This window comes from Leiobunum rupestre, chromosome 6, assembly GCF_980474605.1.
Source record: "Leiobunum rupestre chromosome 6, qqLeiRupe1.1.hap1, whole genome shotgun sequence".
In the NCBI taxonomy this organism is placed as follows: domain Eukaryota; kingdom Metazoa; phylum Arthropoda; class Arachnida; order Opiliones; family Sclerosomatidae; genus Leiobunum; species Leiobunum rupestre.
Genome location: NC_143389.1, coordinates 31,912,709 through 31,939,412, shown reverse-complemented (window position 1 = coordinate 31,939,412; position 26,704 = coordinate 31,912,709). Strand labels below are relative to the sequence as shown.

General features: G+C 35.6%; 2 protein-coding genes across 2 annotated transcripts; one reads left to right on the top strand and one right to left on the bottom strand.

Annotated features, from left to right (window-relative positions):
• Nucleotides 1-5,208: 5,208 nt before the first annotated feature.
• On the top strand, nucleotides 5,209-6,919 carry LOC149940627 (barrier-to-autointegration factor-like). The gene is made up of 3 exons (XM_090177164.1): nucleotides 5,209-5,387; nucleotides 5,486-5,627; nucleotides 6,428-6,919. The coding sequence occupies exons 2-3, from the start codon at nucleotides 5,502-5,504 to the stop codon at nucleotides 6,572-6,574; spliced, it is 273 nt and encodes a 90-aa protein (XP_090033290.1). The 5' UTR covers nucleotides 5,209-5,387; nucleotides 5,486-5,501; the 3' UTR covers nucleotides 6,575-6,919.
• On the bottom strand, nucleotides 6,584-15,011 carry LOC149940626 (echinoderm microtubule-associated protein-like 2). Its single transcript, XM_090177163.1, is given in 17 exon segments — nucleotides 6,584-7,659; nucleotides 7,734-7,864; nucleotides 8,244-8,339; nucleotides 8,413-8,500; nucleotides 8,820-8,917; nucleotides 8,989-9,145; nucleotides 9,208-9,723; nucleotides 9,806-9,940; nucleotides 9,994-10,098; nucleotides 10,626-10,793; nucleotides 10,795-10,867; nucleotides 10,950-11,099; nucleotides 11,206-11,361; nucleotides 11,427-11,501; nucleotides 13,032-13,509; nucleotides 13,887-14,120; nucleotides 14,899-15,011. Coding segments are annotated over 17 exon segments (2,799 nt in total). The 5' UTR covers nucleotides 14,912-15,011; the 3' UTR covers nucleotides 6,584-7,533.
• Between the last annotated feature and the right edge of the window lie 11,693 nt (nucleotides 15,012-26,704).

Sequence of the window (26,704 nt, the reverse complement as noted above, 5' to 3'; positions counted from 1 at the left end):
AAGCAAGGACAGTAGATACAGGGACGAGAAAGTGTATTGGCGGCCTCTGTTGGAATATATCACCTAAAACGACCTAAACGCAAGGAGAGTTAGTTGTAAGTAAAAAAAATGGCGGTCACCTAATTTTAGCGGTTCTTGACGAGGCTTAAGTGTTCAAAACAAATGGGCATTTTTTATTTACGCTCGTAGTTTTATTTTTAATTTAACATCAAAATGGTAAAAACTAACTACAATAATACTGTCCATGGTGAACCATGTCTTAACAATGACCGCGGTTTTTTTACATCTAACTCCCCGTGAATATGAAGACGTTTAAATTCAAATTTTTCCCCCTGCTTTCTCGTCCCTGTATCTACTGTCCTTGGTTTAAGTTGAGATTCCGGATTGAGAGACAAGTAAAGATAATAATAATTAATTTCCACAGAGTTCCCTGGTTTTGATGTCAAGGTTCATCCGGGAATCTTGGGTCACGCATGGAACTAATAAATAGCTACGCTATTTATTAGTTCCATGGGTCACGTGTAGGTGACCCAATCGCTGACCATGGGTGGAGTTTATACTACCCAATCCAAAAATTACGAGTCGTTACAATAGAGTTCTACAATTATTTGTGATTTACAACTGATACTAAGAAATTTTAAACGTTATTCGGAAGATGGCTTTATGGCTTATTCATCATGGCTTGGCAGTTGGCTTGGCAATTACCCCAATTACTAACCCACCAAAATACACTAATAAATTATATAAAAAGTAAAATCCCCTGACAAGTAAAAATATTCCCACAAAAACCTAAGCGTACACTTTCAAAACAAAGTCATAAATTCGTCAACACGAAAGGTAAAATATTTTTCCCGAGAAACTCGGACGTTTGGCGATTTGACCATCGGCACGGTATTTTTTTGAAGAAAGGATTAAAAAGAAAGGTTGGGGGCTCCCTGACGGCCATTAAGTGGGGGAAGGGGGCGCACTTAGGACGGCGACCAACAAAGGCGATTCTTATCTTCGCCGACCGAGCGGGTTCCAAGAAATGGGCCCCACACAACTTTATCTCAAACCCGGGGAGGGGTTATTCTACTACTTTTCCTCCCCGTATACAATTAGCACTCTTATTTCAATAACTCTATTTAATTCAAAAAAATTTCGTTGCAATTTTTAAGATTTATGTTTTCCTAAAATACTCATCTTACAGTGTTATACAAGTCTTATTTTACACTTGATTTAAACGGACATTTAGCTGAAAACAACAGTCGTATTAAAGAGCTAATAAAATCTTTTTGAGTGTCAAAATTGGTACTTAAAAATATAACTTGTTGAAGACTTAAATAAACCTAATTTAACTTATATTTAAATATTACAAAAAATTATTTCTTAAATAAGATTAAATCCCAATTGATCATTATTAAAGCCTAAAAGAAGTCTCCTGTTTTGGTAAGCGGAACCTTGCAACATTATCGAAGGGAATTCAAGTTCATAAAAGATGATTTTGACGAAGTATTTAAATATTCAAATTCTAATTTTATTATTACAATTAGACGTAGTACATGGCGCTAAGGGCTAAGTCAACTCTGTGACTTGGAAGCCCTGATATTTTTATAACTTAGGTAAAAGAGAAAAAAATATACAAGGGAAAAGAAAATAACATTTTTAAATTACAGTACATAATTATAATTCATTATTAAAAATTAGAACTTTAAGTTTCTTTTAAATACTGGTTCTTTCATAGTAATACTAATATTGTGTACAGCAATGTTTAATAACTTAACACCACTATACATTAGCGACATTAATTTTTTAGTGGTTTTACATAGGGGTAGTTAAAATATATCCGTAAATCTTGTTTTGACTCTTTTTTCATTTTCAACAACAATTTGTTTAGCACCGTGATGGTCATTATAAAGGAATAGGGTCGTCAAATAATTATACAATGGTTTTATAGTAATAATTCTATCTTTAGAAAAGAGCTCATTAGTGTGTGATAAATATGCAATGTTCGATTCTAACAACCAACAGTAGTAATATTGTTTAAGAACAATTTATTTTATATTTTATCGTATATCGTAAAATGAGACTGTACTAAGGTTAAAATAAGAATAAGTTACACTACGTATTTTAGTTTTCATCTAGGGTAATTAAACTTTTTAACCTAATTCAAGACTCGTTTTAAGCTTAACTTTTCAGATTTATTTTATACTGAATGGGCTTTTACTACAGCACTATTTTCAATCTTATTTAAGACTTGAGTAAAACCGAATGTGCACTTAAACGTCAGACACATTTAAGAATAAAACAAGTCTTATTTTAGCCTTAAATTAAATAATAGAAACGCTGTATTGCAAAACTATTTTAGGGATCCAATAAGGAAAAATTTACACTGCGTATTTTAGTTTTCATATAGGGTATTTAGACTATTTTAAACCTAATTTAAGACTTTTTTAAGCTAAACTTTTCTGATTTATTTAATACTGAATATACTTTTATGACAGTATTATTTTAAATGTTATTTAGGACTTGAGTAAAACGGAATGTTTCTTAAAAATCAGGCTTATTTAAGAATGAAATAGGTCTTATTTGAACATCAAATTTTATTCTAAATAAGGATAACTTACACTGCACATTTTAGGTTTTATCTAGGGTATTTACACCTTTATTCAATAGAATTAAAGGCAGTGGCTACGCAGTGGGTAGGTTCGGCAGGCTATAACTTATTTTAATTTCACTAGGGGCCCACAAATCGACTTTAGGGACCCTGAATCCGAAATTGGTAATGACACTTTATTATTATTACATCCTCGATCTGGACATTTAACTTTAGTGGTTGATTGAGGATCAAATTTATAAATTTGTTGGGGATTATATTATTGCCTTTAAAACATAAAAGGGGCCCCATAATTGACAATAATTATTAACCTACCCCTAAAAACGTCCTGGCGCCACCACTGATTAAAGTTTTTTTAAACTTAATGTTTCAGATATATATATATATTATATTGAATTTACTTTTATTACAGACTTAATTTAAAACTTATTAAGACTTCATTGAAACAGAATTTTAACTGGAAAAATCAAACAAATATAAGAGTTCAGTTAGTGTTATTTGAACCGCAAATTTAGTTATGAAAACTTTGTATTGTCAATGATATTTTAAAACTATTTTATATTTAAAATGATAATATTATACCCAGTATTTGTTTTCTTTTTTAGTGGTTAATAAGGCTGCAGTATTAAACATAATTGAAGAGTCTTCATGTTTTTAATTTTAATGCTGTATTTATCCTTAAAATTACGTTTATTGTAGTCTTAAATCAACCATTTTTTTTTCAATTTCCTCTGAACGAAATTAATGCTGTCAAATAAGTCTTATTTGAATGTGAAATTTACTCCTAAAAACATTAAATTTATTAAGTTATATTTAAATGTAACAAATAAAATTTGGTTACGATATTTTTTGCCGACTTATTTATTTGTTAAATAATCCAAATGCATCCTTATTTCATTCTTAAAGAAGACTCCTATTTTGGTATGGGATATTAAATGGTATATTTTATTTTTAATAATAAAAATATTTTGGTACGACCTTAAAGCAAAGAGTGTTTATGTAGTCTTAGGGGATTTTAGCGTATTTTACAATTGTTCTCTTTTTGTAAAATGAATAGCATCGCTCTTCGATTAGGAAAGCCCCAAAATTTGTCATAATTTAGAAAAAGGCTCCGTTGAAAATTCGTAGTTTTTAGATTTAAATAATCTTGCTTTAGCCACAAGCGGGCGTGACACATAGGAGGTTTATCTCTGCATAGTGTAACCTAGGAGCAACAAACACAACACCCCACACAAGGAGAACGCAACCCGTCAAAAGTCGTAGATTTTCTTGTGTACGTTTTTCATTGAAATTCGTACACAACCCTTCGTTAGCGTGTTTAAAGGCTAGCTGCGTTCTCCTTGTGTTTGTTGCTCCTAGGTGTAACTAAATACATTTCGGAGAAATTGGACTTCAGAGATATGAACTTTCGGAGTAAAAGCAATACGGAATTATATCAATTCGGAGAAAAGAGAATTCGGTGATATGGGAATTCCGAGAAAGGAGAATTCGGCGATGTGAGGTCGACCCGTTTGACCATACCATAGCCGGCTGTATTAGAGAAGGCCAGGAAATCCAGGCGATTTTTCTTAAAAAACCTTCCCGCGCTCCTGGCGGCTTTATCCACTAGATGGCATCTTTTGGCCCAGTAATATTGTGAGGTCAGAGGCTAGCCGTCTGCTACCGTTAATGTATTTCCATACCATTTGAATTTCGCGCCTGTGAAAACTAGGCATATACGCGCCATCTAGCAGCAGGAGCTGCATAAAAAATTCTTTAGGCCACCGCCTCCGAAAAAACGATTTCCTGGCCATACCATAGACAGCTGTTTATGACCATACTGATATCATTACACTCCCCATCAAATAGTTTCTTAGATGGCCGTTTGTGGAGCCACGTATATTAGCTCCGAGGAAGCACGGCCAGCTTTGATCTCTCGCGCTACAGCGATCATCTCATTCGTTGTCGATTTTGTGTTAACCCATGGTTAACCTATGAGCAAAAGATGTGAGCGCCCCTGGCGGATTATTATTTTTAGAATAGCTTTTACATTGAAGCCAATATAAAAACCGAGTGTGGCGCTGAACTCCTACACGTTATAGTACAGTTTATAGGGGGAAAATCCTTGCTCGCGGAATTTCGACGAATGTGTTGGCCGCTGTAGCGCGAACAGCGCGTGATCAAAGTTGGCCGTGGTGGAAGAAACCAGCAGAATTCATTGCGCCTCTACCAAATTACCCATTGAGTTGGGAATATTAATCTAGAGATCCAATCAAATCTGCTCCCCGCGAAACAAGTTTTTGAAAAATACGAATGTGCCGTCTGCTCTAAAATGACGAGCAAACGTTATCATATGACCCGTGGCGTCATCCATTATTTTGAAGAAAAAAATCTTTTTGCTTGAAAACGCGTCTTATTTGAACGAACCATTGAGAGATAGACGGCGCCACGGGTAGAATGATAACGTTTTCTCGTCATTTGGGACGCCGATGGGAGCAGACGACAGTATTCTTATTATTAAAAACTTGTTTCGCGAAATACTGAAATCCGACGTTTTGATTGGACCTCTAGATTAATATTCCCAACTCAATGAAATTACCAATTACTTTTTTTAATGAAACTTGTATTCTGATTGGTCAATAGCCTTTTGAATTAGATCGTCTGCTGCTATCTTTGTGTCTGACATGAATCAGTCGTTGCCGCCAACTCAAAATAGTTTTTTTGTGCTTGTTTCTTCTACAAGATTTAATTAGAATTGCAAAGTTGTAATAAATACTTATTTTATAATTATTAAGTCTTCCTGTGCTGTAAGGTAAGTGGAGTTGCCAAATTTTTAAAATTACCATTGAACCATGAACTAAATGTTACTTCCACTATGACTTTCTATTTCTATTAAAAATTTTGTTTCAGTTTAAAGAAACCAACCATGTCATCCACTTCACAAAAACATCGAAATTTTGTTTCTGAGCCTATGGGTGATAAAGCCATTACGGATTTAGCTGGTATTGGTGAAGTGTTAGGAAGGCGACTAGAGGGAAAAGGATTTGACAAAGTGAGTGTAAAACCAATTCTATTGCATCCTGATGTCCCCATACTTATCGTATCAAATTCTTCTCAGAATTAAGTACCAATCTGAATATTAATGTATTAAATATAAAGTTTTTCTGTTACTCAATTAATACCCTAGTTGTACTGTAATTAATGTGATAACAAGCATTTATTTAAGTTATTGAAACAACTTTTGGAAGTAGATTTATTTCATATCGACCAAAAGTACATTTGGAAATAAGACCCAACTTTTTAACTATGAAAGTTTGGAAACTATATGGTTTTCTTACAACTGTGATTTTGGTAGATAAGATTTCTTCAAGCTTTCTTTTTGGTAAGATGAATATCAACATTAGGTGGTTTCTTTTCGCCTGTTCCGAGATTTTGGGTATGATGAAATTTCCTCTAATACTGTGGCAAATAATTTGAGTTGGGGTTAAAAGGGTTTCACAAAATGGCTGTCTGTGGATATTTTAGCACAAATTCTAGATAAGTGGATGACTTTTATCACTTAACTCTTCCTACTCCTGCTTAAAAGCAGTAGCCCTAATAAGTGAATAGTTTTTGGATCAAAGTAAATCATAACATTGGAAGAGGCTAATAAAATGGATGTGTACACTTTTAGCCCGAGAACGGACAAAAACCACCTATTTTGAAAGATTACGAAATGTCTCCTGTTGTGTACTTGCATGTGAATGATTTATATCACTGATTTTTTTTCAGAAGGATCTACGCTACTCATACTCTTTTAATCTAAATACTTATCTTGTTACAATTGTTTAGTCAATAAATTTATACTTTCAGGCGTATGTGGTACTTGGTCAATTTCTGGTCCTGAAAAAGAATAAGGAACTGTTTATTGATTGGTTGAAAGACCTTTGTGGTGCCAACAGTAAACAAGCAACGGATTGTTATCAGTGTTTGGCAGATTGGTGCGAGGAATTTTTGTAAAATTTCAAAAAAATTTCAAAGTTTTTTCTACCTTTTTTATGCTAAGAGTTCATTTCTGTTGTATAGTTAGTTCAAAATTAATTTAAAGTGAAACTTTATTTAAAATCACAGGAATTGGTTTATGTTATTGGAATGAAACTTTTGGCAACAATATACTTGATCAACGTGACTTTTATACATTAACACACTTTCAATATTTCTTACTGTACAAGTTCTTAAAAGTTAAAATTTAACAGTTTCTTTCTCATAACTGGTTCTATCACACTGGGGTTATATCTACGAATAAGAGTGAATGAAACAGATTGTAAATTAAAAAATACTTTTTAAAAATAACTGCCTTAAAAAAATGTGTATATTGCATATTTATCATCTCAAATAAGTTCCGTCATATTTGCATTTTTCTCATGTTAAAAAGGCAACAATTTTTGAAAAAAACATTGTCGAGCATTTACACTGTATAATCAAAGGAAAATAACCTTTTTTCAAAACTTGTACAAAATGTTCAAAAATGCACAACCTGATATTTTATTACTGACTACAGAAAGTTTCCCTTTTATTTTTCAAATTAAAAGTTATGGCATATTTCTATATGGTAACCTTGGATGCATTTGGGGTAATGACTAGTGTAAGCTATCTTTTTGCAATGATAATTACGTAAGGTTTGTCAAAAAAAAGGGTAGGAGGAAGAGATACTTATATAATCTTATACAAAAATATCTTTCATTAGACTTATCTTAGCTGTCAAGTCTTTTTATTATTAGGGCTTTCTTCTGAATATATTAAGTTTGAACATCACCCTGTTTTGTTTCACTAAATTGGAATTTGACGGACAAAAACAATAGACCTAACTGAATGTGCAAAAGCTGGCTCTATGAAAATGTGTGAAATGAAAAATAATCAGATCTAGACAGTAAAAAAGGGCGCGCACGCAACGTATTTGTGTACAATTGGTTTTATATTCAAGAAAGTGACCACTGAAGTACGCTATTATCTTTCCCTCCAGTCGATATGACCCGAGTATCATCTGGAAGAAATCCCACAGATGTAACATGGCTACTGTGACCACTGTATGCATGGTGAAGGCACTGTCATTTAAAAAAATATATTGAAATGACAAAATAAATATAAAAAACTGAAGTAAAGTGAAAAAGTTACGAACCTTAGGTTGGCAGGCTGGGTACGCGTATAGGTTGACTTTACCAAAATCATCCCCCGTTATAAGTAGTCTGCCAGTATGAGATCTATCACAGGTATTTAGGTCAGTACCATCAGCTGATTCTGGCCATATTCCTACAAATCAGAACAATGATTTGCAATTTTTTTTTCGATACAATAAACTCAAAACTATTGGTACCAATTTTGCCATTTCACCAATTTTTCAGTTCGTGTCTAATTAACCAATTAATAAATTAAACTACCATTATCAATTTTCCCTATTTAAAAGATGATTTTCTCAGAAGAAAAATAAATGGTGCTTTCATTATAATAAATAATCTTGTCATATATAAAGTCGGCTACATTTCTAACTGCTAGGTTCAATTTAATCTTAAGAATTGGTATCCAAGTTTTGTCATATCAGCAAAAAATTGTTACGTGGTATCAGTTAAATCTCAAAATTGGTATCAGTCTTAGCACCAAGTCAAACTTAAATAAATACAAAGATTCATACCGAAAACGCTGAAACCAAGTGTGCAAGTTTGAGTATGCCACTGTATGTCCCTAGCTATTGACATATTGCTTACTTGTCGGCAAACCGAGGCATTCCCTGAATTATTTAAAACATTTATAATGGGAAAATGTTTTTTTTTAAAGTACTTGGCACAAACCAACTTTCTTACAATATAGTATTTCATAATCTCCGGATTCGGTTTGCAGGTATGTACTGTTAACAGACCAATCTAAATGTTTGATGTAGCTTGAATGCCCCTGTTAACGAAAAAATCTTAAATTTGTTTTTAGCTAGTGAAGAACACAAACAGATAGAAGATAGGTATTGGTTACCAATATCATTATTTTACTGATTAATTGGTTCACCTTTAATTTACCAATTTTTATCAAATAATCATGAAGCTTATAGATACCGATTTTACCAGAATTTTAGCAAATATGAAAAAGTCATTTTTGTGATAGCAAATAGCCAGAAACTTTTGCATGCTAATGTCAACTTCATGGTCAACAGTTATTAGAGGTTTTTAAAAAAAAATCTTGGGAATCACACAAATTACTACATTCGTTTAAGACTTACACAACACCTTCCTATCCTATCAAACTTCCTAGCTTCATTAGTAACTTGAAATATATAGATGAAGTTATCGTGAGAACCGATTGCCAAGTATTTTCCATCTAAAATTTAAATTGTACAATTATTTATTGGTAAGGTTAACTAAATTATGAGCTTCATTAATTTCTTTTACCAGGAGAGAATTTCAAACAACTGATGGCTTCATTTCCATCGTTATGCATGGAGTAGACTTGCTTTGTAGCTGCATCTAGTACAACCCATTCTCCGCTTTTGCTAGCTACAATTAAAATACTTCCATCTGGAGAAAAACCAGCTGAACTAACACCGTCCTATTCCAAAATCAAAAGCAATGAGTTAAGTCAAAATTATAGTTGGCACAACAACATCTTACCATCATTTCCTTGGACCAAACTACAGAATGTGACATAGAGTCCCACAAATGAATATTTCTATCGAATCCTCCTGTTAGGAATTGGTTTTGCGTAGGATGAATGGCTAAAGCCCAAATTTCATCAGTATGACCCTGAACTACAGGTGAGAATCCCATCGAAAGAGAGCCTTGGAGGATGCAATTCTTGACAGTTCCGATTAGGAGCATCGTTCCCTTTCCTTGCATTAAGGTTCTGACCCCTCCCATTGATTCGGACACTTTGGCTTCTCGTCCAGTTGCATTAAACATTTCATCCCATTCTACAATTTTTCTGTCTCTTCCACCTCCAGAAAGGAACATGCCATTCTTCATAGCGCAAATTGAGAAAACTCCAGCATCATGAGCATTGTATATGATACGGTTTACTCGATTGGACCCCTTATTCCATATCATAATATTGCCATTCGAATCACCAGTTAGAAGATCACCCAAATCGCTGAAGGCCATACATAGCACATATTTGGGTTTATCATGTTTCTATTAGGTTATTTTTCATCAGAAATATTGAATCAATAGGAATAATTTTGGCAAGTTTTAATGAACCAAGAAACTAACGAACCTCAAATAGCCCAAGTTTTTTGGCCAGTGTTCCACCTTCAAAATCCCAAAAATGGACATGACCTTTACCAACAGTAATAACAGAGTAACGGTCCATAGGATGAAATTCAACAGCTAAAACTGTTTCCGAGGAACTCTATAGAAAAAACTTAAGTTTGGGAAAACTTGAAGGAAGATAGAAACCAATACTTTTGTTTCGGCAATTTTACAGCCCGATTCTCCTTTCTGCCATTCCCATATGAAAATAGTATGTTCATTTGACTCATCAACGACGCATAATAAAGAACCACCATCCTTAAGAAAAATCACAACTTAATGAACCAATTCAATATTTGTATAATAAATTTCAAATGGACTTCATAAAAAAAAGGAGAAGCGACTAAATATAGCAGGAGTTCCCAATTTCACAGACTTGTTTCTTTTCCAGGGTCAAAGAAATTTGTGTACTGGTTAGGCTTAGTTTTTCACATTTAAGATAGGTTGGGTTATGGTTAAATTACATTACTATATGGATTTTAAGGTCTTATGCATGTAAAAATACTTTTTGAGCAATAAAATTGGAAACCGTTGCTACATTTAGTCACACATCCTAAAGGAAGAAACTTATTTCAGAAGCTAGACAACTCCTTACTTAAGATTAAATACCATAAATATTTTCTCAACAAAACGACTATTTAAAACTAATCTTAAACTCCACAGACATAAAACAGGAGCACCATCGCAAGAGTATGAGCTCAAAAATACATTTTACGCGAAAGAAGGTCAACTACCCTGGTAGAATAGAGAGGAAAGCAAATGAAATAAAACGCAGAGTCACTCACGGTTTTTGAAAACGCTATACAACAAGCAGCTCTTTCAAATTCTGCCATTCCAATAATGTGCAACGTATGCAAGCTCACCGAATCCCAGACTCTTACATGAGGCTAGAGAATTTATACGGCCATTACAATTCCAAATTGGACGGACAGGTTATAGAATGTTGACAAATACCTGATTGTTTCTTCTATTGAGACCACCCATTTGTCCTGTAGCAATTAGGAGTTTGTTGGGATGAATGGTTAAACTATACAACAGCAAGATAATAATTAAATACATTCCCGGCTTGCACTTTTTTCATTATACACATTAACATTAAAGATAATTACCATTTAATGTCATCAGTATGCTCTAAGTAATGCCTCTGTATTTGTTCTTCCACGTTGTATAAAACCACCACAGCCGCCACGAAGTAAACAATTTCACCCGTGGGTAAGAGAAAAAGATTAGAGCGGCAATCTCTACCACGATAACCGTATCTGTTATTGCGTTAATTAAGGAACTCTGTTTTCCTAGAAATTAAGCGTGCCTAAGTTCATAGAAGTAATTAACTAATTTAAACAAAAACTTGGGAAAAAAGGATACACCCAATCGAGCCTCAGCCGATGTAGAGGAGCACTGTTGACTTTTCTAAGCATGTATTCATTGAGGTAATCTGTTGGTATATGCATAACTACAGGCCTGCCTTGCAGATACATTTTTATTGTTCCTTCTTCATTATTCAAATGGGCATCTTTAGTGCTAAAAAAGTATTCAAATTACGTAATTTAATTGATCTACTATTATAATAGATAAATAAAACCTACCCATGTTTAACTTGGGAAGTTGGTGAAGACACAGATCTGGCGTTTATATTAAATAATGACCCCGATGGAGGCCTCCTAAATTATCAAATACTTCTTTAATAATTTTTTCTAAGAAATATTTTCACCAAAAAATATTTAAAAAAAAAACCCGCTAGGTTATCTAAAATATGCCTATTTCAAAATGAAGTCCCTAAAGCAAGGAAGATATAGCGTGCCTAAAGTACCCCATTTTTCAAAAATCAGGGAAATGCACCAACTATCCAATTAAACTTTTTTAAACCTCTTTTTATGGAGCAGTTTACGGAATTGAGGCGTATCGATACACAAAAGGTAAAACTTAGTCCACAAGATGTTTTTGGGACAATTAAAAAATTAATTTTTCAAGATCCAATAATTAAAAGCTAAGTTGGGTTTTCGGATAGTTTAGTTTAAATAAAGATTTAATTTTCGGTTCCTACCATTTTTTTTTGCTGAAAATACCTTTTTCCCCAATTTTAATTCAAGATTTGGCGCTAAGATAATTTTGAATTTTTTATCATGACATTACCAAAATACAGCTTTGTAGAAAACAATACAAAGAAACATATAACTGTTTTTAACAAGTAGATTGCCTTGTCACTAAATGTGTTAATAAATAATTCATTATTTTGGAATGAAAATGTCTAACCCAAGAAATGGGAGAGTTCCGCACTACTGATAGTGTGAGATATTAAAACACCGAAAAAGGAAATAATTTTCCCTTATACTAAGTTATATCTTATTTTCCAATGCCTGTATAGTAGCCGCTGAGTACTTTAAAAACAAAACCGTCTTATCATCTTTATTGACCTATATTGTGCAAAAATACCCAACCAACCTCCCACACCTGCGATAAAGTGGATAAGCTACCTAACTAACATGTACATTCAAAGCTAAAGTGAAAAAAAAAATCACATTCTTTCTCTATTTGCAGTCCTTTTGACCGAACTGTTAGCTAAGCCCTTATAATTTTTGTTATTCAGGTCTGTAATTCCTTTCAAAATACAGGAATGATACCCTTATAGGGGATTGGCTTCGTTACAGCTCTTCATTATCTTCAAAGTTAATTCTCAAAACAAACCACCCACACTACACACCATCAAAGAATTTGTGAAAAAAAACTAGTTTTGTGCCAAGAAAAACCCTCTCAAGCTTTCCGGTATTCTAATATTATTTAAAAAAAAAATTTAGTAACAATTATTTTGAAACAATTCCAATCTCAGTAAGAAATATTAATTCCACAAAATTTAATAAGCGCGTTATTCGCGTTTAATATCATCTTGCCAAAGACATTACCACATACCTCACTTTTTTGACAGACCTGTTAAGGATAGTGAATGGGACTGGGTTAATTAAACGCTACTTTACATAATTTAACAATTATATAACCAGCTACAATTATAAAACCCACTAAATATTATGTAGGTTTAATTGTCTATTACTTTCAACCTGGTTATAAAAATATAGGAGCTTTTAAAAAATGTTTAAAACTGGGTCTGAAAAATGAGCTGTTCTATAAGACTCCTACAATAAATTTTTATGGGGGCTGAATTAGAATAAATTATTAAAAAAAATTATTTCCATTACCTCAATGGACTGGAGTGTGAATTCATTTCCTGGCTGCCAGAGAACTTTTTCATTTTGGCCAGGTTGGATACGGATAAGGATATTTGTCTGTTTGGAGAAGTTATCATTTTTGAGCCACCCCGGGAACCAGCCGAAGGTGGAGGCGTTGCGGAGGGTGGGGGTGTGGGCGAAGGGGAGGAAGAAGAGTTGTAATATCCAGAGTGTTTACCACCACCATTACTGGCCAAAGAGTTAGTCGATTGATGGTGGGTTTGCCTCGTTTGAAAAACTGGGATGTGATTGCTATTAGTCAAAGAATGCCGATGATTGGCGACGGAATTGGTTTTTGCAAAATTCCCCATGCCATTGCCATTTGGGAAAGTTGGTGAGCTGCCATTACTCCCTGAGCGCAGGGAATAAGCGCTGGGAGAACGCCGTAGAGCATCCGTAACGCTAGTCGGAGACTGGGGAGTGGACATCTGACTGGTAACAACGGATGCTTTAAAATGAGGAAGAAAAAGTGTTGGGAGGAGAGGCAATTAGCTTCTTATAGAAAGAGCAGGCTTCATTAATTACAACCCCCTCTTTAGCCTCAATGTCATTTGTCAAAAATATCAAAGGAGTAAAGTGTTAGCCCTCTTTGTATGCATGCCGCAATAAAAAAAGCATTACAAGCTTTTTTAGGTACAGACTAAAATATGATAATTTCAGTGTAACTGAACTTCCGCCTCTTCAACATAATTTTGCTCAATGCTCAAGGATTAATTTTTTTTAATCAAAGATAAATATAGTGTGGTGCAAATCAAAAAAGTTACTGATACTAATGTTGGCTTAATTAGTTTATTTCATGCAAGATAAGAATTTGAAATATTTCACCTCTGCCTTCAATTTGAGCAAGTCTTCGCAAAACATCTGAAAGGGTTGATTTTAGGGAAATTATTTCATCTGCTTGCTCTTGAACTTTTTTTTCCAAGTCTGAAAGCCTAATTTGAACTGACTCTTCGTCATATTGATAATCATCTGGTAAAGAAACGGGAGAACCTTTGGTTAACTTCATGTCACCAATTTTGAAGGCTACAATGTCCCAATACGTAGGCCGGCGCATAAAATCTTTAAAAATGAAACCAACTTAAAGGTAAACAATCATTCGATTGTTAAATCTGATCTGACCTAGTTATACGGTCTGTTGAGAAAATAGAACGCTAGCCTTAAAAAAAACCACAGCAATTTTTCCTTCAGTGAATGAAATAAGAGTTCAGTCCGTGACAAAGAGTTTCAGCAAGATGAAATCATATTTCATTACCTCATTTTCAGAATTATATAGACTTGTATTAAAAAGTACCTCTACACCAATAATATGAATGATATCATGTAATAAATTGTACTTCTTATTGTACAGGTAAAAACAAAAATATGGCATGTGTTTAAACCCTTAAAATGAAATGAGTAGTTATTAATTAAAAATGCTGATGCTACTTTTAGGTATGACAGTTATGAATATATCACATTCTAGAGAAAATTTTGGGTACTATTTTATTTATGTAAAAACATATTTGAACATAACCCAATATGCAAAATTTAAATTCAACACACGCTAAGTGAAGAGGAGCAAAACCAGATTACGATTAACCTTTATAAATACTAAAACTAAACCTAGATTTCAGATCCTATTGGGCTAAATATACTTAAAAAGTAGCATCAACAACCAGTTTTAAGCAATCCAAAAACCACTACTTAATCAGTGTCTACAAGAACTTGTGTAGTACGCGATTGTATATTAAATAAATTAGCTAAGCCTAAAGGGACTTACATCAAATCTTACCAAATTATAATTTATATATTGGCATTAAATCTAAAATAAACGCGTTTAAAAAATGAAACCTCTTACCATTGTCATCCATCAGCTAAAATTAGACATGCACACTTGAAAAAGGAATCCCACACTTGTTTTATTACGGGAAATATGAAGGAAACGCTGCCGAAACGGCCGCTATCGTAAACACTGCGTCAATGGAGAAAAAGCCGCGAGCGGCGCTTTGGTTTGAAAGGAGGGGAAGACAGCTAGGGGAGCACTTTGGGCGGGCTCTACTCATTTGAGAGCAAGTTGGAGCATTTGGAAATAAAATGAGCGGTACATTTCAGCGTGTGGGAAGGAACCTAATTTAATAGCCGAGAGACTCCTTAGTCTCCAGTGGCGTAGCCAGAAGTTCATCAAGGGGGGGGGGGGGTCGAAGTATGTGAATGTTAAGAGGGGGTTTGAGAAGGGGTTGGAAATTTAGTAAATTTAAAGGTAGCCCCAGCCCTTTTCTACGCCACTGGAAACCTCAAGTTGAGCGAGAGAGCTTCTCAGCTGAAATCTAGGCAAGAATGAGTTAATGAATAAAAGAGCCCTACACTTTCTTAAGGGAAATTAGCAAGATTTACTATAATTAGTAGTATATTTGGCTTTATTTGCGTATAAATAAATAAATGGGATGAGCTAGTTATTCAATAAAATCTGAGCGGAAACAAGAGTAATTATAAAAATACAGTGAAAAGAACGAGCCGCTTGTGAGCTGAGAATGTTCTCTTTAGAAATGTCCATCACTGGCAAGAAAGACGGTGAATTGGGTACGGCAGGTGGCGTTCACGCTGGAATGGCCGCGCAGGGGAAAGCCGGAAATTTGCGTTATTGGGGAAAAGGATGCAATTGGCCTACCGATTGTCTTCTTGTTTATTGTGTAATTTCCCCGAGGGAGAAATTTACACTCCTTTCATTAAATGACATATTTTTGTCGGAAAAAACGTCAAGGTAACCTACACAGCACGGTTACGTAAGAATCCTAACCCAATAACTGGCTAACTGCTGACCCTCAGTCACCCAAAAAAAATATTTTGCCCTAACCTCGCGATTTCTCTCAATATAAAAATAATTAAAGTTCGCTACGGTTTATTTCTATAAAAAACCTTATTCATTGTAAGCACCCAGCGGTATGTTTAAAGGCGGTAATAATAATGGTAAAAATGAATAAAATGGGATGCTTTGTACAACACAATATTTCAATTAACGCGGCACAGCTTGAGCGGTTACATACAGCGTTTCGTTGCAGTGGGAAGTTCACAACTATTTCCCACCCACTAACGCGTTTGTCTCTTTTGACCCGAAGTGGGCCGAAGGTTGATGAGAATATGGGTTTCCGCCTGGCCCTTGTTTTAAAGGCGCAAGTGGGACGTCACTTTATCTTCTTCATCTTTATCCTTTGGCACCGTACACCGCGCCAGTGAAACCTTTACAGAAATTACACGCCGAAGAAACAACGGTAAAAAACGCCCATCCATTAAATAACTTAATAATCACCGCCCGGTCCGCCAAAATGCTCGTTAACGAAAAGGTGTTAAAGAGCGACAAAGGTGAAAGCGACCCCTCGCGGTTCGATTTAAACAAAAAAACAGGCAACCCAATCCGGAATGATTAAGGACTGGTTTTCACTAGAGCGAAAACGCAGCGCCGGAGAACCGACTTAAAGGTTGCTAATATCGCGAACGAAACGAGTCTAGTAGGTGGCGTAACGGCGCTAGTTTCTTCGAGGTAGCGCCTATGATCTAGCGTCTGCTACAGACAAATTAAAATGTCATAAGAACGTTTTTTCTTAAATAAACTTATCAAAATATAAGCCAGCGATGCAAAAATTATATTAAAATACAAGTATCATTATTTATAAAATCAAATTTACGAATAAAGACGAGGAACATTTAAAATGATTTAATAGCGTCTGCTAGGTTTCAATGGCGAACCAAAGGGCACGTAGCGATAGTTTTCGGTCGCGGATGGCAAAAACAACGCGACGGCGAAAGTCGGCAATTTTTTTACATCCACGCTCGTGACGTTTTTGCATTAGCGAAAACTAGAATTTAGGCCTAATATATTGTTTTTTTTTTGCATCTGCGCAAAAATATCCGTTAAGCCTGTTGTTTTTTTTTGCGTCATACATCGCCGTGCCGTCGTTTTTGCCCTAGTGAAAACCAGCCTTTAAGTTATATGAACTTGAAATAATAACTGGTTTTCAACGCAAGTGGAGGGAAATAAAAAACTAAAATATGAGGTAAATTAACCGTCTAGATCGCGCCGTACCTGCCTCATTCTTAATTTTTGTTCTTTGCTCAAAACTAATTACCAAGACGGATGAAAGCCAATCTCGGATATCGAAGAACCGCAAAAAAAATTCAACCCTTCTGGCTAAAATTGCGGTTTAAACAAAAACTAGATTTGGCTTTAAACGGACCCGGCGGAAAACAACATTTTTACAATATTACGACAGCAAAAAATGTACATATTGTCTATCAATAATTAGTTTTCTGAGGCTACGGAAACACGTTATTTACCATTTAAAAAAAGACTGTTGGAGAAATCAATCGTTTTTAATGGCCGGTTTTCACTAGGGCGAAAATGCCACGACAGCGAGCGCCGACGCGAAAAATCCCCGTTAGGCCTAATATTTTTTGCGTCGATGCGTTTTTGCTTTAGTGAAAACAAAGATAATTTAAACTCGTACCCTAGATTCGAAATCACTCTCTCGCGCGTTTCCGAGAGCGTTTACCCACTTCCCGCCGGAACTCAGAAAAAATTCGCTCCATGGTTTGCGCCTTACCGCAACCACAGCCAACTTCGATCACGCGCTGCCGCGCTATATAGGCAGCGCGTGATCGAAGTTGGCCGTGCCGCAACCAATGGAGCCCGATTTTTCTGAGGTCACGTGCCGGAAAAGGGTAAACGCTTCGTAACAAAACCGTCAATGGGAAAGCTCTCAGTATTCGAATCTAGGGTACGAGTTTAAATTATCTTTGGTGAAAACCAGCCGTTAAAGAACAAATCAGGGCGGAAATTTAAACCTATACCGGCACTTATTGTTTCTCTTTCTCTCCGAATCCGGAAACTCGGAGGAAACGTAATTATTTCATTAGAGAAAGTAATTAGGCTTAACTGGAAAATGACCGCAATCGGGGGCGGCTTCTCGTACCGTTTGTTCTTAATCGCGTTTTTCATTGCAAAAACACACAGCTCGCGGCGATTTCCAGCGTCTCCCCTCTTTCGACAAATCAGTTTTATTTTGTATTTATTAGCAACCACCTCTTTAATCTTTATTAATCTGCTACCAGAATACGGATTAATGATTTATTTGCCTCCGGACTGGTTCCTGCGGAGAGAAATGTCGTAATAATAATAATATGTCGGAGACAAACGAGCTTCCAAAGTAAACGGCTCGAAGCTATCAATTACACTTTCGGGATGTCCTTGGAGAAATCGACTACCAGTGTTTTTGACTTAATGATGTCATCGTATTCTACTTTGTTATATTGCCGACTTTTCCAGGCGTTATTTCGGCTGGGTTGTCTGAAACGCTTCTAACCCGATACAAGGTTTTTGGTGATTTATTTTAACATTTCAACCGTTTTTTGGCGTTTTTAGACTACCGGGTGACACTGTATAAAACCATTTTAATATTTCCACATTTTAATCGGATTTTTATTGCCCGAAGACTATGTTCAAAGTCTTAAAGCTTTTAGACAAAATGGAGAGTCGCTCAAATGTATAGTCGGACAAATGAGCGGTCCATTTGGCCGACTTCTCAGTCAGACAAATGTTCAGTCGGCGTAACGTGTATTTTGTGGTCGGCCAAATGAGAAGTCGGACAAACGAAACTCTCCCAGAAGAAGTACGTAGTGCCACCTAGGAGCAACAGCATCCCACACAAGGAGAACGCAACCCATCAAAAGTCTTCTGTTTTCTTGTGTACATTTTTCATTGGTTAGACGCTTTAGCGCCTGCTGCAGTCGGAAGGGGAAAATTCGGAAATTATCTTCCCCCGCCCGTTAAACGTTCAGCGTAAAGGCTCGTCCAATGAAATTTGTACACAACACTGCGTTAGCGTTTTCAAAGGCTAGCTGCGTTATCCTTGTGTTTGTTGCTCCTAGATGAAACATTACGTGGTTTTTCAGCCTGTTCTGGAATTTTTGAGCAGGTTAAAAAGTGTAGCCCAATGACGTCATTTTACTCCAATTCAGTCTTGACGAAAATAACGAGTTGTAGTAAGAAGGGTAAAGGTTAAAGGCTATTTATTAGCCCTAGCAGCCGTAGTTTTGTTTTAAGATGGCGACCGGTGGTGAGGTCATCAATATGTGGCTAATTATTCTCATTTATTTATTAATAATAATAATCAGCTAGGCTAATACCCAAGGCACCACCTTAGGCCTAAGTCATCAAGCAACTTTTAAAGCTATTAAATAGCATTTAACAATTGTATTTTCGATATTAAAAGCTTGTCATATGTGAAGAGGTTCAAAACCCGTCATGTTTTCGTGAAACGAAATTTAAGCAGACGAATTTTCTATAAAAGCAGACGACAAAGCTAGATCCCATCTACGCCTCCTTTCGAGGAGAAGTAAAATGTGTAGCCATAGAACTTTGGAAAAAGCGAACAAATTTCGGGACAGAGTAAATCTTACCCCGAGAACAGGCGAATAAAACGTTTTAGGGTAAAGAGTTTAAACTTTTTGTCCTCGGACAGGCGAAAAAAAAAACACCCACTTTATATTTATGTTTTTTGTTCAATTTATTTTATAGAAACATTGCAGTTCGATATTTAAATCGATATTTAAACCCTTGGGGTGCATTCGCCAGACATTCTGGGTGATAATAATATTTTTGCATCCTCAAGACATACTTGTTTCTTAATATCATAATAGATCATTACGGCAAAATCCGGGATTCTAATATCGTAAAGGCTAGACAGACATTTTATTAATGATGGGATCCCCCGTATGATAAAAGCAACGTAACCTTCTAGTTCTCTCAAAACACCCACTTGGCAAAACAGCACGAGGAATATGTACGCGTATCAAGTCTATTATCAAAATGAAGTGAAAAACGACGATAAACAAGTATGTAACCCTTGCGCCAAAGCTCGAAAATTTAGTCTGACGCTTCAATAAAACATCTCCAAGGAAAATACCAAGAAGTAATATTTCCAGGACCGGCATATTACTGTTAGGGTTAATACCGAACTTCGTAATCCCAGGCGAACAAATTGGCCTGGTTATACAGGGTGTTTCAAAAGTTTATGCAAAATTTTAAGGGGTTGTAGGGGGTGAGTTGAGATGTATGCCTGTTTTTCCCCATTTTCCTACGATGAGTTAAAAGAGCGCCAAGAGAGCTTCAAACTGTGGCCTACTAGCCCCTGGAAGTAGGCTGCAACAAGCGCCAAACCAAGCAGCAGGGGGAAACGAACTATTCGTTTGATAGGTAAAAAAGGACTTGGTAAACAAAGCGAGGTAACCAGCGTAAAAAAGTAAACTTAAACGGTATTTAAAGTACCTGCTGCTTGGTTTTGCGCTTGTTGCAACCTACTTCCAGGGGCTAGTAGGCCACACTTTGAAGCTCTCTGGCGCTCTTTTAACTCATCGTAGGAAAATGGGGGGAAAAACAGGCATACTTTTCAACTCACCCCCTACAACTCCTGAAAATTTTTGCATAACCTTTTGAAACATCCTGTATAGTGCTAGTTGAAATAATGGAAACTTTTCACTCGTACGGTATGAAAAAAAGGGATTCCTTTTAACCAGGTAGCTTTATTGACGTATGCTTAACAACAAAAACACGACGTTCTATTTACAGGTGGAAATTTACCATTATTTCAATAAACATTATATAAACAGAGACTTGCAGGTCCTGCCTCTCGGAAATATTACTTCTTGGCAATTTCGTTGGAAATTCAACGAGATTCAAATCCTTATCTTTATGCTGTAACGCGAATAATATTATTTAAAAAAAAATAGTAAATCTTAAAAAAGGGTTAATTCGCCAACCAGACACAATGAAATTATTTTTTTATACAGAAAATAATATTTAAAAAAAAATGTAAAGGTTTCGGACACGAATAGTTTTTTCCCGGCACCTGCTCATCCTGTTTAAACATCTACAAGAGTAAAATAATCATCATAATATACGCTTTAAAAACCTTGAACTGCCTCTTTTAAATTATCGTCGAAAATTAAGCGTGTAATTTTTAGATTTAAGGAATAAATAAGAAAGCGCTCTGGTCGGTTTTTTTTTGCTTTTTTAACAGTTTTGTTTCTGGTGCATGGTAATTCGCTAAAGAGTTAAAAGAATTACAGGGAAAATTATTCATTTCGCCAGAAACAATTTATTATTGATAAATCCAATTTATAAATTTTGGAAACTTGGTGTTGTTTAGGAGAAAATGTAAACTATAATTTTAAAATGATATCAACAGTTTATGGGAGTTATCGGTGCAATTTTCTAATTTATTCCATTTCCTGAACCGGGAAATGTATAGTTCAATTTAACACTTGTGTAAGCATGTAGTAGTGTACAGTCCCGATCAAAAGTTTCTGGCCCTTTTCTCTTGGCAGCCATTTTGTTTCTATTTTAGGTAGAGAGCCGAATGATAGCTTCTATGAAAGAACACCCTCACGAAACTAATATGCAGTGAAAATTAATGCCCTACCATGATTAGGGCACGAGCAAAGTCGGAAATAGCCAAACCCCTCCAAAACGACGTCATGAAAAATAAATATAATTCGTCGTGTCTACGCTTGTTCGAAGCGTCATAATATTCGGAAACCAAATCTGGTTTCACTTTTCAAATGAGATCTGTGGTTGTAAAGTTATTGAAGAAATAGTGATGACGGAAAACATGAAATTAACCCTTATTTAATTTTTAAGTAAATAAGTAAAAGTTTTTAATATATCTCTCTAGGACGTAAAATTGAAACATGCACCTTCGAAGGTCCCTACATTCAATGTTAACGATTTTCCCGCCATCACGGCTCAAGTTTACGATGTAACAAGATGTCACGGACATTTGAGTACACACAATCCCACTGATGTATTAACTTAATAAACCCAAGAGGAATATTATCGGAAAAAATTATTCGAGTTACCTGGTTTTGGAAATAAGGTGGCGGAACGCGAACACGTTCATTTAAATTAATTTGTATAAAAACCAAGCGTTTCGAGTTACCTGTTTTGGGAAATAAGGTGGCGGAACGCGAACACGTTCATTTAAATTAATTTGTATAAAAACCAAGCGTTTCGAGTTAACTGGTTTTGGAAATAAGGTGGCGAAACGCGAACACGTTAATTTAAATTAATTTTTATAAAAACCAAGTTTTCCGAGTTACCTGGTTTTGGAAATAAGGTGGCGAAACGCGAACACGTTCATTTAAATTAATTTTTATAAAAACCAAGTTTTTGGAGTTACCTGGTTTTGGAAATAAGGTCCAAGTTTTTCGAGTTACCTGGTTCTGGAAATAAGGTGGCGAAACGCGAACACGTTCATTTAAATTTATTTTTATAAAAACCAAGTTTTTCGAGTTACCTGGTTTTGGAAATAAGGTGGCGAAACGCGAACACGTTCATTTAAATTAATTTTTATAAAAACCAAGTTTTTCGAGTTACCTGGTTTTGGAAATAAGGTAGCGAAACGCGAACGAGTTAGATGACACCTGTATCAATTGGCACGAAATTCAAATATGACAATCGACCAAAAACACCAAAGGGGGCAAATGCCCCACTTCTCTGGCTCCGACCCCAAAAATTACGAAAATCCCGTCGAGACCTTTGTACCACTAACGTACCGCGAGCAATCGTGTGTACGGCAGCTGGTCAAAAAAATATTTAGTGGCACACTTATGCTTAACTTCTGGGCATAACAAATATTTAGGGTCACACTTATTTTTTACGCGCCTGTTCATACGTTATTGTTATTGCAGGCAGGCTTTCAATGGAATGCGAATATAGCTTCAGCGCGTAAAGAATTCAGGTATGACGCGAAATGGCTAATTAACTCACTTAAAATTAACTTTTTCCAACGCGGCTACAACCTAAGCTGGAATAGGCCTAGAAGTAACAAAACTGGTGATTTTTGATCAAATCTTACTTACCTACTTCCTGTCGTACGACGTGCGTAAAAAGGGCGTTAAACGTGCGTAAAACGTTGGGGGTCACACTTATTGTTACTTCTGGGAACACGTTGAAATCTCGGCGCGAACGGCCTTGAAAAATGCGAGAGGGAAACTGGCGTTTAGAACTCTATAGACACGCGGATTTACCATGTCAGAAGTTGCGGGGGTCCGCATACGCTGTCGAAAAAACCTCACTTAGAATTAAAATTAAGCAACTTAATTGCAAATCTAGGCTTAAGGGAAACCACAGCTATTCAAAAATATAACTCTCATGAAAATCGGACTTAAATTAAAGAACGTTATGTAGACTTTTAGGCGAAAATATAAAACCGCGAAAATTGGGGTCCCGTAAATTAACCAGGAAACTATACTTAAATTTAATATTTACTGATATAACTGAAGTTGTATATCCGCTGAATCCTAACCTTACCAAAAATATTTTTTTTAACGTTATCGGACTTAATTTTAAATAAAATATCAACCACACAAAGCGAAACCACAAAAAATAGTAAATTGGGCATTTGCCCAACTTCTCGGGCTCCGATCCCAAAATGTCGAAAATCCCGTCGAGGCTATAATAGTGCCTATCGATTGATATATCAATCGCCTTTGTACCACTAACGTACCGCGAGCAATCGTGTGTACGGCAGCGGCGGCGGCGGCGGCTACACAGTAGGTGATCTTAATACACACAAATCCCTAAGGATTGTGTGTAAAAAGTAGAAAAATGGTAAAGATATTTAGTTATTTCAAAGGTAATATAGAACTCCGTACCATAGATTTGAATTCTGATTTTTTTGTAACGAAGCGTTTACCCACTTCCGACACGTGACCTCCGAAAATCGGCCTCCATAGGTCGCTGCCATAATCCTATCATGGCCATGGTCTTATCTATAGTTGGTTACCATGGTAACTATGGAGCTAATTTTTTTCGGAGCTCCGGCAGGAATTGGGTAAATGCTATTTTCAATAGTTATATACAGGGTGTCCATTAATAAATACTCCACATCTAATAATTCAAAATCTACCGATGTGAATGTACCAATAGGAAGCCAAGAAAATAAAAAAATACCAAGGTCATTAAGTAAAAATGTTCAAGATATCACGCTTAGCTGTTAATAATTTAGAAAGTACTTGCACACACTTTTTAATTTGGAACCGACCTTCTAAACCGAAAGGGCTTACAAGTCAATTATGACTTAGCCCTACAACTCATGTAACCTTAAAAGATATATTTAATAAAAGAATTGAATTGAATTGAATTGAATAAATATTGAATGACCTAGAAGACATGGTTCAAGGTCATTGAATTTTATTTCACCTAATGACATCCTGCGCCGACTACGCGATCTGAAAATATTATAGATTTTCAATTAATTGCAGTGGAACATTTTTTAATGGACACCCTGTGTATTTTTGCTTTTATCTACGAGGTAAATCGTTTATTTTAGTTCACTATGGCGCTACCTATCGTACGATGCCTGAACTAACTCCTTGATGTACTCCTGACGACGCGAAATAAAAATTAAACAAGGCCAGAGATTGAAGCGAAAGTGGAAAAAGTCTGTGCCAGAACAGGGATAAAATTCTCCATCTTCCTACCGTGCAATTGGCGTCTTCGTTTTAAACGGTCCATTTACGGAGATGTCGGAAAAAGTGATTCCAGCCGATTGGACACGGACCATCGAGTCCATCTTTTAATTAAAGGCAGGCGAGAAAAACACGGTCATTAACTAATAAAAAGCTACGCCGAGCATTTTTTCCCTGCACGTTTATTTACATCGAATGAGAAAGCCCCATTTACCGCCATACGCGAGGAAAGCCGCAATATTTCAAATTCACTCATCCTGAAAAATCGAAAAACATTGTTCCGCCTACGACAAAATTAGTATGCTAAAAGCAAAAACTGCTGGTTAAACTATGATTTAGTTGGGCCGAGTGAATATGGATCGTATTGACCGATCTAATTAATTTCTGATGCACGTGCCGAGATACGTTTCACAGTTGATGACGAAAAATACTACACTTTGATCTTCTCACGATGTAAATTGTGCAAATTACACTGCGTAGGGATATTTACATAATTAAAATGAACTTCTTTTTCTCGTGTAAACGACTTACAAAGTCACTGTAATCATAACTAACGGAATAAGTATGACACGTGTTGATGACAAAAATACTACACTCTGAAATTAGCCAAACGAAGAAGAAGCTTATTATTTAATTTTAAATAACATTTTTAAAAATTCATCTATTTTTTGATAAAATCAATAATCATCAGCTAGGCTAATACCCAAGGCACCACCTTAGGCCTAAGTCATCAAGCGACTTTTAAAGCCATTAATCCCGGTGGCCGGGTTACAATGCGAAGGAGGGTGGTGGCCAGCCCTCCATGCCACGCGAGCCAACAGCTCCCTACACTAACTGTTACCGTTAACCTCGACAAGTTTTTATGGAAGGGAAACCGAAGAACTCGGGGGAAAACCCCTTAAACCTTTGATACGAAAAGGTACTACACTTTCATCTAAGCCAAACGACGAAGAAGCTTATTATTAATCTGAATTAAAAAATACGAAATCACCTATTTTAGTAATGCGAAAAGATACTACACTTTGATCTTAGCCAAAATGTTTTATCTATTTTGTACCAAACCAAATATTTTAAAGGTGCCTATCTACGCATAAATGTTTTAATTTATGTTTTTCAAAAAGAATGTTACGGAATTACATCAAAAACCTTTACAAAAAAGAAAAGTATTTCAATAGATGTATTGCTAAAATTTCTACCATTTTGCCCAAATCTAGCGTTAGTTATTGACCCAAGACAAAATATTTCGAAGCTGTTACATTACATATTTCTAATAAGGGTCGTTTTGGTAAGAGGCAAATTGTGCTACAAAAGACAGACACATACTAACACTCAACTAGACCCTCCAAAATCGCCAAAAAACGTATTGGGCCCCCCAAATGAAACATCTTTTTCGCCAAACAGCGGGCTCATTCAAAAGTAAATTGAATCGAACACAAAAGGGTACTTCTTGCCTTTTTAAGAAAGCCGCTTTTGAAAACATCTCCAAGTTCAATCTCTTTAAGAAAAGGGGTTAAACTGAAGAGAAAAATTACAATTAAGGTCAGATTATAATAGAAACATCGTTTGTCTCGCTGACACAATGCTATTTTTGTCGCGTTTTTGCCACACTCAAGTTCGCGTCTACCGAAATAATGAGCGACTCTAGAGTTTTGCGTAATTCATTGTTCTAAACTTTTCATTATTGTCCAAAGAATTAAACAATCAATTTTCCAAGAAAAATGCCCATCCTCAAGGATTCGAATAATGAGCTGAAATTATAAATGCGAGCCGACTGTACAAAACTCTTTTACGTTCGTTTGCTTAAAACAATAATTGTTTTGACTTTTTAATATTCATTTGTTTTGGGGTTTGGTCAAAATTTACCCGAGATGAAAAATTATGATTTATTTTTGTGGCTCCGGAGTTGGAGATAAAAAAATTAAATTAAAAAGAAAATAAACCCACGTTGTGTTACGCGTAATTTTTCTTGACATTTCCAATGAAAAATTACCGTCAAAAATGAAATTTATAAAAAATATACCACCGCGTTCAATGGCCAAAGTGAGTTGGCAAAAGTGACACAGTAACACGTGTTTAAGAAAAAAATTGACAAGAAAAAATTGTCGTAGGTCGTAAGAAGAATGTAATTAAATCTATGTTTC

What these genes read in the sequence shown, in the direction of transcription:
- LOC149940627 (XM_090177164.1), top strand. Translation starts at nt 5,502, where the DNA reads ATGTCATCCACTTCACAAAAACATCGAAATTTTGTTTCTGAGCCTATG. An exon ending in AGGGAAAAGGATTTGACAAA is followed by an intron (nt 5,628 to 6,427) that starts GTGAGTGTAAAA and finishes TTATACTTTCAG; the next exon opens with GCGTATGTGGTACTTGGTCA.